Consider the following 16,411-nt stretch of genomic DNA (forward strand, 5'->3'; position numbering starts at 1 on the left):
ACGACAAAGACAGAATTCTCAGGGCAGCCAGAGAGAAGAAGATGGTAACGTATAAAGGAAAACCCATTAGATTATCGTCGGGCTTCTCAGCACAAATCTTACAAGCCAGAAAGGAGTGGAATCAAATATTTAAACTATTAAGTGAAAGGAACTACCAGCCAAGAATAATGTATCCTGCTAAGCTCTCCTTTAGATATGAAAGAGAAATAAAGACCTTTCCAGACATACAAAAATTGAGGGAATTCTCCACTACGAGGCCTGCATTACAGGATATACTGAAAGGGGTCAGCTTACCTAAAACAAAATGACAAAAAAAATACATAATTATGAGGAAGGCGACTAGCAGGCAGATAGAAGCAAAGGAGTGCAACCCTTATTAAGAACAGGGCATTATAAGATTAAACAATAAGAGATTTGCTATTGCAAGATAGTAATGAACATTCAGCATATATAGGGACAAATTGAGACAACAATAACAGAAAAGGGGGAAGATTCAAAGATCCAAATTCTCAAAGGGGAATGGAGATAAGTCACACTCAGAAGGAAATGGACGACTGTATTTATATATATAACTATCCTCTACATATTCGTAATAGTAACCACATGCCAAAGATTCAGTACTGAAGTATATAACATAAAACAAGAAGGACCACAGGAAAAATTCACAAAACCCAACCAAGATAAAAAAAACAAAAACAAAAAACAGAAACACATGGACAAGGAAGTATTGGAAACACCAATCTACCAGAAAGCAAAAGATAAAATGGCTATAGGAAAACCTCATTTCAATAATCACCCTAAATGTAAATGGACTGAACTCACCAATAAAAAGGCACAGAGTTGCAGAGTGGATCAAAAAACAAAACCCAACCATATGCTGCCTCCAGGAGACAGATCTCAGCTCCAAAGACCAATATAGACTCAAAGTGAAAGGGTGGAAAATGATATTTTAGGCAAATGGCATTCAGAGAAAAGTGGGAGTAGTGGTACTAATATCGGATGAAATATAATTCAAAATAAAAACAGTAAAGAAAGATACTGAGGGACACTTCATAATGTTAAAGGGAATAATGCAACGAGAAGACATAACACTTATTAATATCTATGCTCCCAATCATGGAGCCCTGAAATATATAAAGCAATTACTAACAGAATTAAGGGAAGAAACAGACCAAAACACTATATAGTAGGGGATCTAAATACCCTGCTGTCAAATATGGACAGATCATCCAAACAGAAAATCAATAAGGAAATAATATCCTTAAATGATACATTAGACCAACTGGACATAATTGACATTTACAGAGCCTTCCATCTCAAAACAGCTGCTTATACCTTCTCTAGTGCACATGGAACATTGTCAAGGATTAACCACATACTGGGACACAGAGATAGACTCAACAAATATAAGAGGGTTGAAATCATATAACCATATTCTCTGATCATAATGCTTTTAAAGTAGAGATCAACTGTAAAAAGAAAGCGGGAAGAGCCACAAATACATGGAGATTAAAAAACATATTATTTAAGAACTATTCCCCTCCCTAGTTGTAGTGCTTCTGTTTGTCTAGATTCCGGGTGACTTTGCTTGCTGTTTGCTCTGAGTTTCTGTCACAACTTTGATTTTGTTTGCAAGAGGGATAAACAAAGCCTCTATCATCTATGCCATTTTTTCCAGAAGCCTTTGTTTTGGCTTATTTTTGTTGGTGGTGTTCTGATTGGATGTTTTCTCCTACCTTTTCCAAATCTTTGGTTTGATTCTCTGCTTCATCTAATCTACCGTTATTCCTTCTAGTGTATTCTTCGTTTTAGTAATTGTATTGCTCATTTCTGACCAGTCCTTTTTTATGGTTCTTATGTTCTTTATGCTTACTGTCTCATTGTTGAAGTTCTCACTGAGATAATCTATTCTTCCCCTAAGTTCATTGAGCACCCTTAAAACCAGTGTTTTTACTTCTGTCTCTGGTAGGTTGCTTGCCTCCACTTCTTTTAGTTCTTTTTCTGTAGTTTTCTCCTGTTCTTTCATTTGGGTCATGTTTCTTCGTTGCCTCATTTTGGCTGTCTCTCTGTGTTTGTTTCTATGTATTAGGTAGATATACTACATCTCCCAGTCTTGGCAGGGTGGCCTTATGTAGTAGATACCCTGTGTGGACCAGTGGTGTAGTCGTCCTGATCACCTACACCGGGTGCCCCTGGAGTGTCCCTTGTGTAGATTGTGTGTGTCCTCTTGTTGTAGTTGAGCCTTGATTGCTGTTGGCATGTCAGTGCATGAGATTCACTCTCAGGCTGACTGGCAATGAAGATTGGCCAGTCCATCAGTCTATAAGCTGCTATGAGGGTGCCGACGCCACAGAGTGAGATTCGCTCCAGTGGAGTTGTGTGCTTATTGAGACCACCCTTTGGGTGTACTGCTTGTGGAGCTAATCTGGTGGTGCTCTGCTGTTATTCGATGTGAGCCCCTGGGTCTGTTAGTTTGGGGCCCTTTAGGAGGAGCTGCCATGCTGGCCAAGGTCAGCTGCTGGTTATGACCCACCCAGGGCTACCTGGTAGGAACTACAAAGCTTTTTGCAGTTGGTAGCTGGCTGTACTGGACCTGGAGGTATGTGTGAGAGGCCATGCTATGAACCTAGGCTGACTGCCACATTTACTAAGTCTGGGGAAGCCAGGCAAAGGGTCCAGGGCACTCCAAGGCCTGAGGCTGCCAGCCGGCTGTATGTAATATTCAGCAGCTGAAAGAGCCTCAAGTGGTACTCAAGTTGTGTGGAATGGGGTCCTAGGGAATCCTCAGGGTGGGGCAAATCTCATTACCTAGGTTAATGCATTTTCAAATTTGGTGCCAGTGTTGAGTCTGTGGCTACTCACAAAAGTCCTAGATCATAATGAGGCAAACCACTGCCTGCCTTAGGCCCACAGACTTCTGAGATTTGTTTAAGAATTGCTGTAGCTCAGGCTGGGGCTGGATACCCACTACCAAAAATGTCTCCATAGGCACGTGAGTCGAAGTTTGTTGACTACTGTTGAAGGAGCCTCCTGCCAAAAGCATGGGTTTAGGCTGGTTACCCAGCCATGAAAATGCCCCCAGCAATACGAGTTGGGTAGAGTTTCAGGGAATCATCACGGTAGAGTGAGTGGATCTCACTAGGCCAATGCAGATTCAGATTTGGCCATGTTGGGGGATGGCTCAACACAAGCAAGATGGCACCCCCTGTAAGCTGCACAGAAGGTCTCAACAAAGGGACAATGGCAGCTATCCTTCCAGCTCTTTCCCAAAGCCACACAACTTAGTCATTCCCTGTGTTTCTCCGGCATTTCTGGAGTTGCTGTCCCTCTGCCAGAGCCCAGGGTGAGAGCCTGTGAGAAAGTAATTCTATATGCGGGCCCTTTAAAGGGACATCTGGGTTTCCAGCAGACTTCCATCTCACCTGAACAGTTGGAATCTCTGCTGTTTTTCGCAGCAAGATTTTGTGAGTATTCTTTTCACTGCACTGGAGCTCTGGCCTTGGTAGCCCAGTGTGGGGCTGGAGCCCCTCTTTCCTCTGGGGGGATCTCCAGAGTTGAGATATCCCTCCCGATGTTCAACCACCACACTTGGTTGTGGGGCCAATCTGTTTCAAGTCTCTGCCCCTTCTACCAGTCTAGATGTGTTCTTTTCTTTATATCCTTAGTTATAAAAAAATTATATTGAATATTTTAAAGCACTGTACCACGATTTGATTTATAAACTAGGTTTTCTTTCTCTGTTTTTGCTCTCTCTCCCTACCCCTCTGTCACCCCTTTTCCCTCCTTCTCTCCCTTCTTTCCCTTTCCCTCCCTTCCCTTCTTTGTTTCTCTCTCTCTTTCTTTCAGCACATCATTGAAAAAAAATGACACTGGCTTATTCTTGATGAATCAATAATGAATTTGGGAAAATACTAATTATATATCTATACCTGTGCTATATACCAGGCTGGGCACAAAGTATAAATTTAGGAGCCAACCAATTGATTATCACACTGGAAAGAAGGGCTTCTGAAGGTATGTAATAGACCCAGTGAAATAATAATGGAAAGCAGTTATGTAAGTGCCAAATGAATGACATGGACAAAAGTGTTCTATGGGGGTTCAGAAGTAGGCAAGATCTCTGCTCCTTAAAACTAGTTCTCCTCCTCTCTAGTCACTTCAGTAAATAGGATCATCATCTTACCCCATCTCTTAAGCCAAAGCTTCCTCTCCTTCACATCCCACAGTCAATCTATCCCGAAGTTCTGTGTCCAAATGTATCTCAACTCCACTCTTCTCCATCTCTAGCCTAGTCTAAGCTGCCATCATTTTTCACTTAGATGACCAAAATGGCTCTTTAATTGGTTTCTCTTCCCTCACTCTTGCACCACACTCCATCCTCTACTGAAACTTACATGAGATCATGTGACTTCCCTGCTCAGAATCCTCAAATGACTTCTCATTGTTGCGAGAATAAAATTCATACTCCTTACCATGGCTTCTGTTCATATTCTATGGCTATGATCTGGCTCCTGCCTACCTCTATAGTCTCATCTCAGGCACTATCAACATCATCACTACCCTTTAGCTACACTTGTCTTCCTTCAGTTCCTCAAACATGCCAAGCTCTTTCCTGCCACAAGGCCTTTGCACTTGCTATTTCCACGGCTTGAAACTCTTTACTCAGTTTAATTGTTCCTCTTCAATGAGACTGTCACTGAGAATCCTTGTAAAATTAGGTTCTATCCATTAGTATCACTTTGTTTTCTTCATAGAACCTTACCTAAGTGTGTAATTATTTTATTTGTTAGTTTACTTTTTCTATCTCCTTAATTAGAATGCAAGCTTTATAACAGCAAGGACCATGTCTATCTTGTTCATCATTTTAACACTAGCACCTACTGAATGAATGAATGAATGAATCATTGTGAGCTGAAGTAGTCAGGGAAGTCTATCTTGGGGAGGAAGAGTTTGAAGTAGATTTTGAAAAATAGAAGGATAGGTAGAATTTTCATATTCAAGAGGAAGGAAAGAATTCCAGGTTGTAATAGAAGTTAAGTTGCTAAAGCAAGCGCAGTTCTGGCACATTTGGGCAATAGTGAAAAATGGAAGCTGCCTGAAGTGGAAGATTCTCATTAGGTAATATCGGGACAACAAGTTTGTTAGTTGGTTGAGGCACAATTATGTTGAACCTTGAAGAACAGACTACCTTCTTTTTCAATGTGGGCAATAGAAGCCATTGAAAAGTTTAGAATAGGGTCATGGTACAGTGTTTCAAAAAGGCTTTCCAAGTGGGAAATTAATATAAAAGTTTATGGAAAGTGTTTCTTAAGCAGAAAAGATTCATCCCACCAGCTAAATGGCTATAGAGGAAAAAATATGAACACGCATGAGTCAGAAAGGTTTCTTTTGGCTACAAGATAATAGAATTGTGTAAAATATTTACAGAGATGATTTGAAAAAGGAAGCAGGGATAAGAAAGAGACATAGTTGGACTTTTGATGATTCCTTTCCTGTGATAAATAGCTAACGAAGAACGAAAGGTCATGGGAGATGAGGAGAAAATACATTAACTCTATTTCCTGCTTGTGAATAAATGGGAGGGGTTACAGTATTAGTAGAACTGATATTTAGTTGGAAAACAGTTTCAGGAGAGAAGTTAACTGATTTATAAATTTTAGTTCTGAAAATTAGATTGTTATGCACTAGATTATACTGTATACAGTACATGGAAATAGGTTAATTCATCCTTAGTGTTTGAAAGAAATGAAATGCATTAAAATTTAGCAAATTGTAGAATGTTCAGACTCTACCTAGTTCTATACCTAGTCAGGCAAGGTTCTGCAGGAACATACAGCACTCCTTCCTGATTCCACCCTTTGTTCATGTTCTTTTCCTCTTCTCAAAACCCCTTCTCTCTCCTCTTGCCATCCACAGCTTACATATCCTTCAAGTTCCTATAGCCGGCCTTTGCTGAAAACTCTGCTTTCCTGGAGTGCTACCTTTTCAAAATTCTTACAGCAGTCAGAGTCTGTAGTGTAGAGTCTGTACTGTAGTATCTGCTTTCCTGTGATAAATAGCTAACGAAGATAAATAGCACACTCAATTTGATACTGTTCTGTGTTGTTCATGAATTGTTTCATGAACATATTTTTCTGTTTACCCCCATCAGAACTATATTATGTAAGCATCTGTCACAAGGTTTGAATATACCTTTGGGGATTGATAATAGTTTACAGAATTGGTTGACTAACTGATAATTTATAAGTGAGAATTAGCAAGATACAAAGTGTCCTTTGTCTCGTATAGTATCTCAAAAAAGTCATAGAACATTACATTAAGAAAGGATACACCTTTGGTGAGGAGACCAAGGCCAAGAGAGTTTCAATGTTGGTCAAGGTCAGACCCTTGACAAAGGGAACAAAAAGGAAGTGGCTAATTCGTGGCACAATTTGGAGTATAACTCTGGTCTCCTGCTTTAGGTTCATGAAATTTGATAATATTTTGGAGATAAGTACTATAAGAAAATACAGGTCTTAGCATTTCCTGGCAGGGCTTGATGACACATCAAAATGACAGTGAATTTAAAAGTACTCTGGATTCCCCAAAACAAAATGGCCCTTTTAAGTAAGTTACCTTGAAGGACATCCTTTGCAGGGATCCCTGCAGGCAGGCAGGCCTTCCATTTGCTCTTTCCTTCTCAGAGTCAGAAAACTCTGAGTCAGAGAGAACTATTCCCAGTTTATAACCAGGGTTACAGATGAACAAATAAAGTAACATTGTCTTTTGGAATTTCATGGTGATAGAATCCCCTGATTTTACTAAGGAGCCCCTCAAAGATAACTGAGTTGTAGAGGGGTCCGTTAAGCTAAATTATGATATGTATACCTAATTGTATACTATTTAAGATCAGATCCTTAATTTCTGAGACTGTTTCAATATAATGTGTCCTCAACATATTATCTCACTATTAGAAAAATAGCAAGTGCTCTTTTTCAACAACAGTGACTCGACCAGGTGGGTATCCCAAACCCTTTTTCAGGGATGGGGGTAGGAGGACATATATAGTTTGAACAATTAGACTCTAAAATTACCATTGCTTTGCTTTTTGGTCTTACTCTTTAATTCATTTTGAATATTAAATACAATTTTAAGAGTATTAGATTTTGTTTATTAGAAGAGAAGGGAACAAACATGAGTTGAAGAAGGTTAAATACCACTTTTACATGAATATTCAGAGGAAAGCACATGCTTCTTCTTACCTCTTTCTGTGTCATAGAGGTATACAAACTTCTCCCACTTGTAGTGACCCAGAAGACTCAGAATAGCACCCTTCAAGGCTGGACGCATTTGGATAACAAACTGCACATCTGCATCAGTAGGGAAGCTGGGTGTGACGAAGGATGTGTGCAGGGCTCCACAGAAGGAGGTCAGAGTGTTCATTGACATCTGGTCATAGAATCCAAAGATGGCATAGACCCCTCTTGAGAACTGAGAGCAGACTGCAATGAGAAAAAGAGAAAGAAATTTCAATAGCCCCTTGGTTCCTTGCTTCATATTATAACATTGAAAATACAATATATAGTTAGGCTTTGTCTCTAAATGACATGCCTCAAAAGAAAACCAAGATCTCTGAAATCTCTAGAAGCCCTTAAAAGCCCAGTTTCCCAGCAGCAGAAGAGGAAGAAGCAAAAGATTTATTTGATACAGTTGCACATTCTCTATATCTACCATGAGTAGGAAACTAAGAAAATGTGCGAAGGAAAGAGGAGAAGGTTGTCTTACTCTCTTTCAGCAGCCCTACCTGCTCACCTCTTAGGCGTTTGGTGCTCTCATACTTCCACTATAGCTGCTCACACCCCCATTAAGGTATAACTTTCTCGTGCCTTACCTCTTCATTGCGTTTTCTACTAAGTGGCAATAAGGACTGATGATTTAGTCAGAAAAACTGCTAATGTGTTTGCTAGGAAATGTGTTATTCCTTTTAGGTTACATAATGCTTTAACCATAGTTATGTTTTGACTAACACCCTTAATGTAGGCTACTAATATAGAGGATTTCAGATTTTGGGCAGGTCACTGGAAAGACTGGCCTTTCCGTGCTCACTGAGGCACATGGGGTAGATGGACCTATTCTGCCCATGTGTAATTGATGAAATTCTATCTTGATCCTTTTGCATTTATTTTCTAGATCTATTAGCCCAAATATAGAACTTTCACATCCTCTTCATAAATGTGGTCAGTTTTACTTGATTTCAAAGTAGGCCAAAGCACCACTTCTTCCCTCTTCTTGCCCAGATGAGCTTAAAAAAATGTGTTCAATATTAGCTTAAGTAGAGCATAATTAGCAAAGCGAATCAACTACAACAACACTGTGTGATGTATTCTCAAACCAAGTGGAAATAATCTGTAGATTATCTGCACTACTGCTTCCTTCTATTCATGCAAAGCGGACAGAACAGACAGCTGATAATGTGGTATGATTTAAGGGGTTCTGCATGGTCTCCCTTATATGCTAGGAAGCCAGTACTAGCTTACTTCTTCAGGTTTAGGGTGTTGAAAAAAAGTCTGGCTTGGGAGATGGATTAAATAGAATCTTTTGAAGCCATTAGTATGTTAAGATGAATTAATATGTTTGATTAGAGGGCAGGAGGAATGGTAAAGCACATGGATAAGTTTTGATGGGGATGAGTAGGTCAGAGAAGAGAATATAAAGGGTCTGTAGTCCTCCTTGAGAAAGGAAACAATGAAGGCATTGGACACCAAAAAGAAGGAAGGCTTTGAAATAGAACAAAGTCAAGTGGAAAATCAATTTAATTCATTTTTTACCCATTGTGAGTCTCAGAGTTATCAGTATCTGTGCTACCTTGCTTTTCATGTATTCTATTCAAACCTATATTGATTAGAGATGCTCTCTTTTATCAGCCAAACTCATTAGTCATTGGCTTAAAGGTAGCATTTCAAAGGTGATTATCAGTCACTCGAGTATCTCCATCAGGGATGATAGTAATCTTCAACTTGAGGAAAATTTTAAGTGACCCCTAAACACATGCACAAAAAGTCTTTATATTAAAAGGAGAAATCCAACTAAAGGATGAATTTGGATCACTTTATGACAGGGGGCCAAAGGGAATATTGATAAACAAAAAGGAAGTGGTTAGATTCCGTTTTGCCTTGGTCAGCACCAAGGGAGACAATAAGGAGAGTCTCATTCTTAAATTGATCCTGTAAATGGAGAATTTTGCAGTACCAGGTCAAATCTTGGCCATTGCACATAATGTTCTGTATAAACTTGATAATAACTATCATTGAGTGCTTAGTAGGTACCAGGCATTGTGCTAAGTACTGTACAAATATTATCTCATTTAATATTCACAACACTCTCATGAGGTATTACTATTATTTCTATTTAACAGATAAGAAATCTGAGACAAAAAAATGTTCTCTCTTGAGTGGAAGAGCCAGGATTTGAATCTGAGTCAATCTGACTCCAAAACTCACGGTCCCCAAAACAACGATTACATTAAAGAATAATTATTGGCCTGAATGAGATAAGATTTCCAGGTTTAGCAAATAAAAATATAGAATGTCCAATTAAATTTGAATTTCAGGTAAATTATTTTTAATATAAATATGCCTCAAATTTATAGATATATTAAAAATTATTTGTTGTTTATTTGAAATTCAAATTTAACTGAGGATCTTGAATTTTATCTGGCAACTTTAGAAAGAACTCATCATTATTAATGGTCATTGGGTTGAAAGATTGGAATGAGCGATCATGGCCTGTCACTCAAAATGATGCAGGAGGTAGCCGGTAATTTTTAGATTCATATCAACTAGCATGTAAGGCCCAAAAGAAAGATGAGGACACATGAACACTATAGAAAAATAGCCTCATGGGAGAAATGCAACATATTTTTAATGAGGAGAACCCTAACCTGGCTAAATTATATACAATAATTGAGAGGGAAATAAATTCTGAGAGAGGCAAAACTATAGTTATGATCCATTTAGAGTTTCAAAAAGCTCTCGGTACATTGGAAGGAAACCAAATATAAAAGCAAGTATGCTATGGTGGTAAGATTCCAGTTAATAATAAAATCTTGTATTGCTCTTATAATCATTGTTTTTGAACCTCAGGGGTGCAGAATTAATTAATCCTTATTAATTCACCTATGAATCTTTCACATTTTATTGATTGAGTTTATTTATTTATTTATTTATTTATTTATTTATTTATTTATTTATTTATTTATTTATTTAAAACACACCAAATACCCATTAAACCATCACCCAATCCAAGAACTATAACATTACTGATAACTTATTTACTTATTTTTACCTATATCTTCCTCCTCTATTCTATCTTCCTAATTTGGCCCCTCCCTCCCTCTGAGGTAACTGCTATTCCGAATTTTGCATTTATCATTACTTCGGTCTTTAAAAAATATACAAACACACACACACACACACACACACACCTAAACAATAAAAAACTTTTGCTTGTTTTAAAACTTCATAAGAAGGAAATCATATTGTAGAGGTGAAACCCAGACTCCAGGAAGGAGCACTCCATGAAATCTTTAAGCCTATGTATGATGACAAGCAGAATGAAACAAAGGAAGACGTTATAAAAATGTATGAGTGAGCCAGTGTGAGGGAATCCAGTGAAAATAAAAAATTCCAAACTAAGGTTAGAGCAAGGGATTTGGGACCCTCAGGGAACACTACACTATTGTGGTCCAACAGGCAGACACACAGTGGTAGACATCAACAAGAAGAGTGTTAGGAGAAAATCAGTAAATGTTCTATTCTTTTCATATAAAACAGAGGAGCAGCTGCCCTGCAAATGCCATTGTGCAGCTACTCTTGTTCTACCTCAATATATACAAGGAATGTTAGTAGAAGGCCCAGTGAGGAAGGCAACTGCCATGTAAGGACAGGGTTAATAGCCTTTTCTCACAGTGGATCCTTGGGCCCATTCCTAGCTGCAGAAAGTAAGGCTGAATGGAACACTGAGCTGACTCAAAGGACAGCGTCTCTGTTTTAGCTTCTTAGAATGAGCTAGAAGGAACTTAAAGACTATTTTATTCAGTGTCTTTTCAAGCATAGTTTTTAGTGTGAAATCCTTTCTCCAAATGAAATTTCATGTGGAAAAGTTCAATATATAAAAAGATAAAGTGGAACTCTTCTGATTCAATAGAGTTCCACTGAAGCTTTCCTATCATTAAAAAAACAAAAAAACAAAAATACAAACAAAAAAAAACCACCCTGTGACACGAAGAGAGGAAGTGTCTTGCACAAGGTCACACAATGAATTATGAACCAACTACTTTATCAGTATCTCTACAGCATACCTATTCCAGAGCTATCTAGGGTCAAAATTTGCCTGGCATGAAAGTGACTTAATCTGCATAGCTAGCTCTCAGCATAGATTGTTCCACCAGGTGTTTCCCATGACTCATCTGTTGGCTTCTCTCACCTTTCTCAGCCTCAAATACCAACAATGAGATCAGATGGCAGATTGGTAATTTTTTGGGACTCATGATTCTTTTGGACAATATCTGTTACCTTTATCTGAACCCTTAAGGAACCTCATCCATTTCTTTATATCAGAAGACTAGTCCTTGGTAAAATAATGCTGTAAGAAATATTTATTTTGTCAATCTTATGAAGTCTTGAAGTGCATAGGAAAAGGCAACAGTACAGGGCTCTCTAGTTTTAAGCTGCATGATTTTGTGCAAGTTACTTAACCTCTCTGAGCCTCAGTATAAAATAATACTTACGGAGGAAGTTTCTAGAGTTAGACTATATAGGTTGAAGTCCTGAATCCATCAATTATAAGGAAAGTTACTTACCATCTCTGTGCTTCTGACCTAGTTTCTTCATCTGTGAAACTGGGATAATAGTGCCACAAATAACGCCAAAAATAGTGCCTATCTCAGCATGGGTTGTGAAAGTAAAAATGAGTTCATTCATGGATAGTATCTATAAAAGTGCCTGGGTCATAATAGATAATTAATGCTAGCTATTTATTCACATAAGTATTTATTGTGCATCTGCTATATGCCGGGGACTGTTATAGGTACTGAGAGATACAGGAGAGAAAAAAGATCCTGTCCTCTTGGAACTTATATACTAATGAGGGAAAAAGATAATAATAAATAAGTAAAATATAAAATGTCTTAGTTATAAATGTCGTTTTTGGTTATTTTCACAAGGAGAGCAGTAAATAAAATGGTACATTGAAAATACTTAGCATAGTGCCTACCACATAACTTGGCAACTAAATAGTTCTTTCTGTTTCTTTCCACTTGCCACCTCTTTTTAGTATATTTTGTCTTCTGTTAACCCAATCAGGTTACCCTCCTACAGTAACCATTGCCTTGGACCTCATAGCTTCTCTTTTCTTTCCTCTTCTCTGCAGAGTTCTTTAGTGATCTTTCCAATTCTCATTCCTGGGTAGTAATGGGTCAAGAAAGACACTGATAATTTGGTTTGAGATTGTGCTGCTGTCCTCTGATTCTTCCCCTCTCTGTATATTGCCTTCCTGCTGGTAAAATGCTGTCTCCACTTGGGGCCTCTGTGCCTTCCCAGTATAAAATATCTTAATGGTCTGCTTCCTGAGAGTGCCTGCTCTATCTCTTCTCACTAGCAAAACACCAAATTTTTCTCATTGAAAATGTCATTTTTGACTACATCCTGGATTCCTGGGGACTCTAGTGTAGCTCCCCGGCAGCATTCCCTTCAATGGTGAGTGACAAGCAAAGCTAAAGCCAGCTGTCACACTTTTATTTATAGATCCAAAGTCTGTAGGGTCAAGACAAGTATTGTTAATGTACAGTATGGAAGCTAATTACACCACCCATATTCCAAAAGGCATCAACACAATAATGTCAAACAACATGAATACTCCAAAGATTTGAATAACAATATCGCATATCATTTACAGAACTATTTTCATAGCCTTTTGAATCTGAGGGAAAAAAGGAAACCGAAATCTCTTGCTGACATATGATCATATTTGAAACAAGGAAGAAGAAAAACAGAGCTATGAAGGAACCAATAGAAATATATCACAGAACTTTCTCCAGGTAATACCATAGAATTCCAGGGGATCAAAGAAGCTTAGAGCTGGGAGTGCTCTTAAGAGGTCATGTAGTCCAAAACTGTGGTGTTGGTTCATGATGAAATTTCCACACTGTGTGTGTGTGTGCGTGTGTGTGTGTGTGTTTGTGTTGGGGTAATGTTGACAAATTTTTTTTTTAACTTTTAAAACATTTTATTTTACTAGTTTCAAGTATACAGTACATTGGTTAGACATTTATATAGTTTATAAAATGACCCCCCTAATTGCGCTTTCTATACTCTGGCTCTCTACCTAGCCATTACATTAATGCTAACTGCATTCCCTATGCTGAGCTCTCCATCAGCATGACCATATACCAACTACTAATTTGTACTTCTTTAACCCTTCACCTCATTCTCTCAGACTCTCAAACCCCTCCCCTCTGGCTGTACCAGATTGTCCTCCATATTTGTGAATATGTTTTTGATTAGTTTGTTCTTTTTGTCCCTTAGATTCTGCATATAGATGAAATCATATGGTATTTATCTTTCTCTGTCAGACTTATTTCACTCAGCATAATAACCTCTATGTCCATCCATGTGGTTACAAATGGCAGGATTTCATTTTTTTAATGGCTGAATAATATTCCATTGTATATATGAACCATAATTTCTTTATCCAATCATCTGTTGATGGGTGTTTAGGTTGCTTCCATTCTTGGCTATTATAAATTGTGTTGCCATAAATGTAGAGGTGCATAGATCTTTACAGATTATTGTTTTGGTTTTCTTTGAATAAATAACCAGAAGTGCAATTACTGGGTCAAAAGGTATATCTATTCTTAATTTTTTGAGAAACCTCAAGGCTGTTTTCCATAGTGGCTGTGCCAATTTGCAATACCACCAACAGTGTATGAGAGTACCCTTTTCTCGACATCCTCGCTCACACTTGTTCTTTGATTTATTGATGATAGCCATTCTGACAGGTGTGAGGTGACATCTCACTGTGGTTTTAATTTGCATTTCTCTGAAATTAGTGACCTTGAGCATATTTTCATATGTCTATTGGCCATCTGTATTTCCTCTTCGGAGATATATCTGTTCAGGTCTTCTGCCCATTTTCCATTGAATTTTTGTTGTTCTCGTTGTTAAGTTTTATGAGTTCTTTATATATTTTGGATATTAACCTCTTATCAGATGCATCATAAACAAATATCTTCTCCCATTCAGTTGGGTTTTTTTGTTGATGATTTCCTTTGTTGTACAAAACCTTTTTAGTCTGATGTAGTCCCATTTCTTTAACATTTCTTTGTTTCCCTTGCCCGAGGAAATATATCTGAAAAAAATTACTGTTAGCCAAAACATAGCCTATGTTTTCTTCTGGAATTTTTATGGTATCGGGTCTTACACTTAAGTCTAATCTATTTTGAGTCTATTCTGGTATATGGTGTAAGAAGGTGGTCGTTTCCTTTTTTTTTTTTTTCATGTATCTGTCCAATTTTCCCAGCACCATTTATTGAAGAGACTATCTTTATCCTACTGTATATTCTTGCCTCCTTTGTCATATATTAAGTGAGTGTATAGGCATGGATTTATTTCTGGGCTCTCTATTCTGTTCTATTGATCAATGTATCTGTTTTTACGCCAGTAACATGCAGTTTTGATTACTGTAGCCTTGTAGTATAGTTTGATATCATGTAGTGTGATACCTTCTACTTTGTTCTTCTTTCTCAAGATCGCTATGGCTACTCGGGTCTTTTATGGTTCTTTACGAATTTGAGGATTATTTGTTCTAGCTCTCTAAAAAATGGCATTAGTATTTTAATAGAGATTGCACTGAATCTATAGCTTGCTTTGGGTAGTATGGCCATTTTAATGATGTTGATTCTTCCTACCTATAAGCATGGTATATGCTTCCATTTATTTGTATCTTCACAATTTGTTTTTTCAATGACATAATTTTCTGAGAACAGATCTTTTCCCTCCTTTGTTAATTTGATTCCCAGGTATATTATTGTTTTTGATGCAATTGTAAATGGGATTATTTTATTAATTTCTCTTTCTGAAAGTTCATCGTTGGTGTATAAAAATGCCACTGACTTCTGAATATTAATTTTGTATCCTGCTGCTTTACTGAATTCATTAATCAGTTCTAACAGTTATTTGGTGGAATCTTTAGGGTTCTCTATATATAGTATCATGTCCTTGGCAAATAATGAGAGCTTTACCTCTTCTTTTCCAATTTGGATGCCTTTTATTTCTCTTTCTTGTCTTATTGCTGTGGCTAAGACTTCCAACACAATGTTGAAGAGGAGTGGTCAAAGTGGGGATCCTTGTCTTGTTCCTGATCTTAAGAACAATCCTTTTAGCCTTTCCCCTTTGAGTATGGTGTTAGCTGTTGGTTTGTCACATATAGCCTTTATTATGTTGAGGTATCTTCCCTCTATTCCCACTTTGCTGAGAGTTTTTATCATAAATGGATGCTGGATTGTGTTGAATGCTTTTTCTGCATCTAATGATATGGTCATATGGTTTTTATCTTCTGTTTTGTTAATGTGGTTTATCACATTAATTGATTTGAGAATATTGTACCAAACTTGAATCCCAGGAATAAATCCAACTTCACCATGGTGTATGATATTTTTAATGTATTGCTGAATTCAGTTTGCTAATTTTGGTGAGGATTTTTGCATCAATGCTCATAAGAGATATCGGCCTATGGTTTTCTTTTTGTGTAATATCTTTGTCTGGGTTCGGAATCAAGGTAATGGCGGCCACATAAAAGGAGTTAGGGAGCCTTACCTCTTCTTGAAATTTTTGGAATAGTTTGAGAAGAATAGGTGTTAATTTTTCTTTGAATGCTTGGTAAAATTTAACTATGAAGCCATTTGGTGTAGGACTTCTTTTTTTTTTTTTATTAAATGCCAGTTTATTTTTTTTTCATACTATATACATAATTTTTTTAACATTTTATTTTTTATTTTCCTTTTTCTCCCCCTCCCTCCTCCTTTCTGGTAACCACTAGTTCATCGTCCATATCCATGAGTCTCTATTTGTTTGTCCTGTTCATTTGTTGCTTTTAGGTTTATATCCCACATATGTGACATCATGTGATCTTCAACCTTTTCTGTCTGGCTTATTTCTCTTAGTATGATTATTTCAAGGTCCATCCATGTTGTTGCAAATGGCAGTAGTTCATCTCTTCTTATGGCTAAGTAATATTCTATTGTATATATGTACCACAGCTTCCTTAGCCAATCATTTATGGTAGGATACTTCGGTTGCTTCCATGTCCTGGCCACTGTGAATAATACTGATATGAACATTGGTGTGCAAATATCTTTTTGGATATGAGTTTTCAA

The 16,411-nt window shown here is 37.5% G+C and overlaps 1 protein-coding gene across 1 annotated transcript in view; it reads right to left on the bottom strand.

Annotated features, from left to right (window-relative positions):
* LOC102892117 (glutamate receptor 3) overlaps positions 1–16,411 on the bottom strand; it is a 362,305-nt gene that overhangs the window by 263,107 nt on the left and 82,787 nt on the right. The window contains 1 exon segment of the mRNA XM_025051351.1: positions 7,242–7,481. Coding sequence (XP_024907119.1) covers positions 7,242–7,481 — 240 coding nt within the window.

The sequence above is a fragment of the Pteropus alecto genome, unplaced genomic scaffold (genome assembly GCF_000325575.1).
Source record: "Pteropus alecto unplaced genomic scaffold, ASM32557v1 scaffold208, whole genome shotgun sequence".
Lineage (NCBI taxonomy): Eukaryota > Metazoa > Chordata > Mammalia > Chiroptera > Pteropodidae > Pteropus > Pteropus alecto.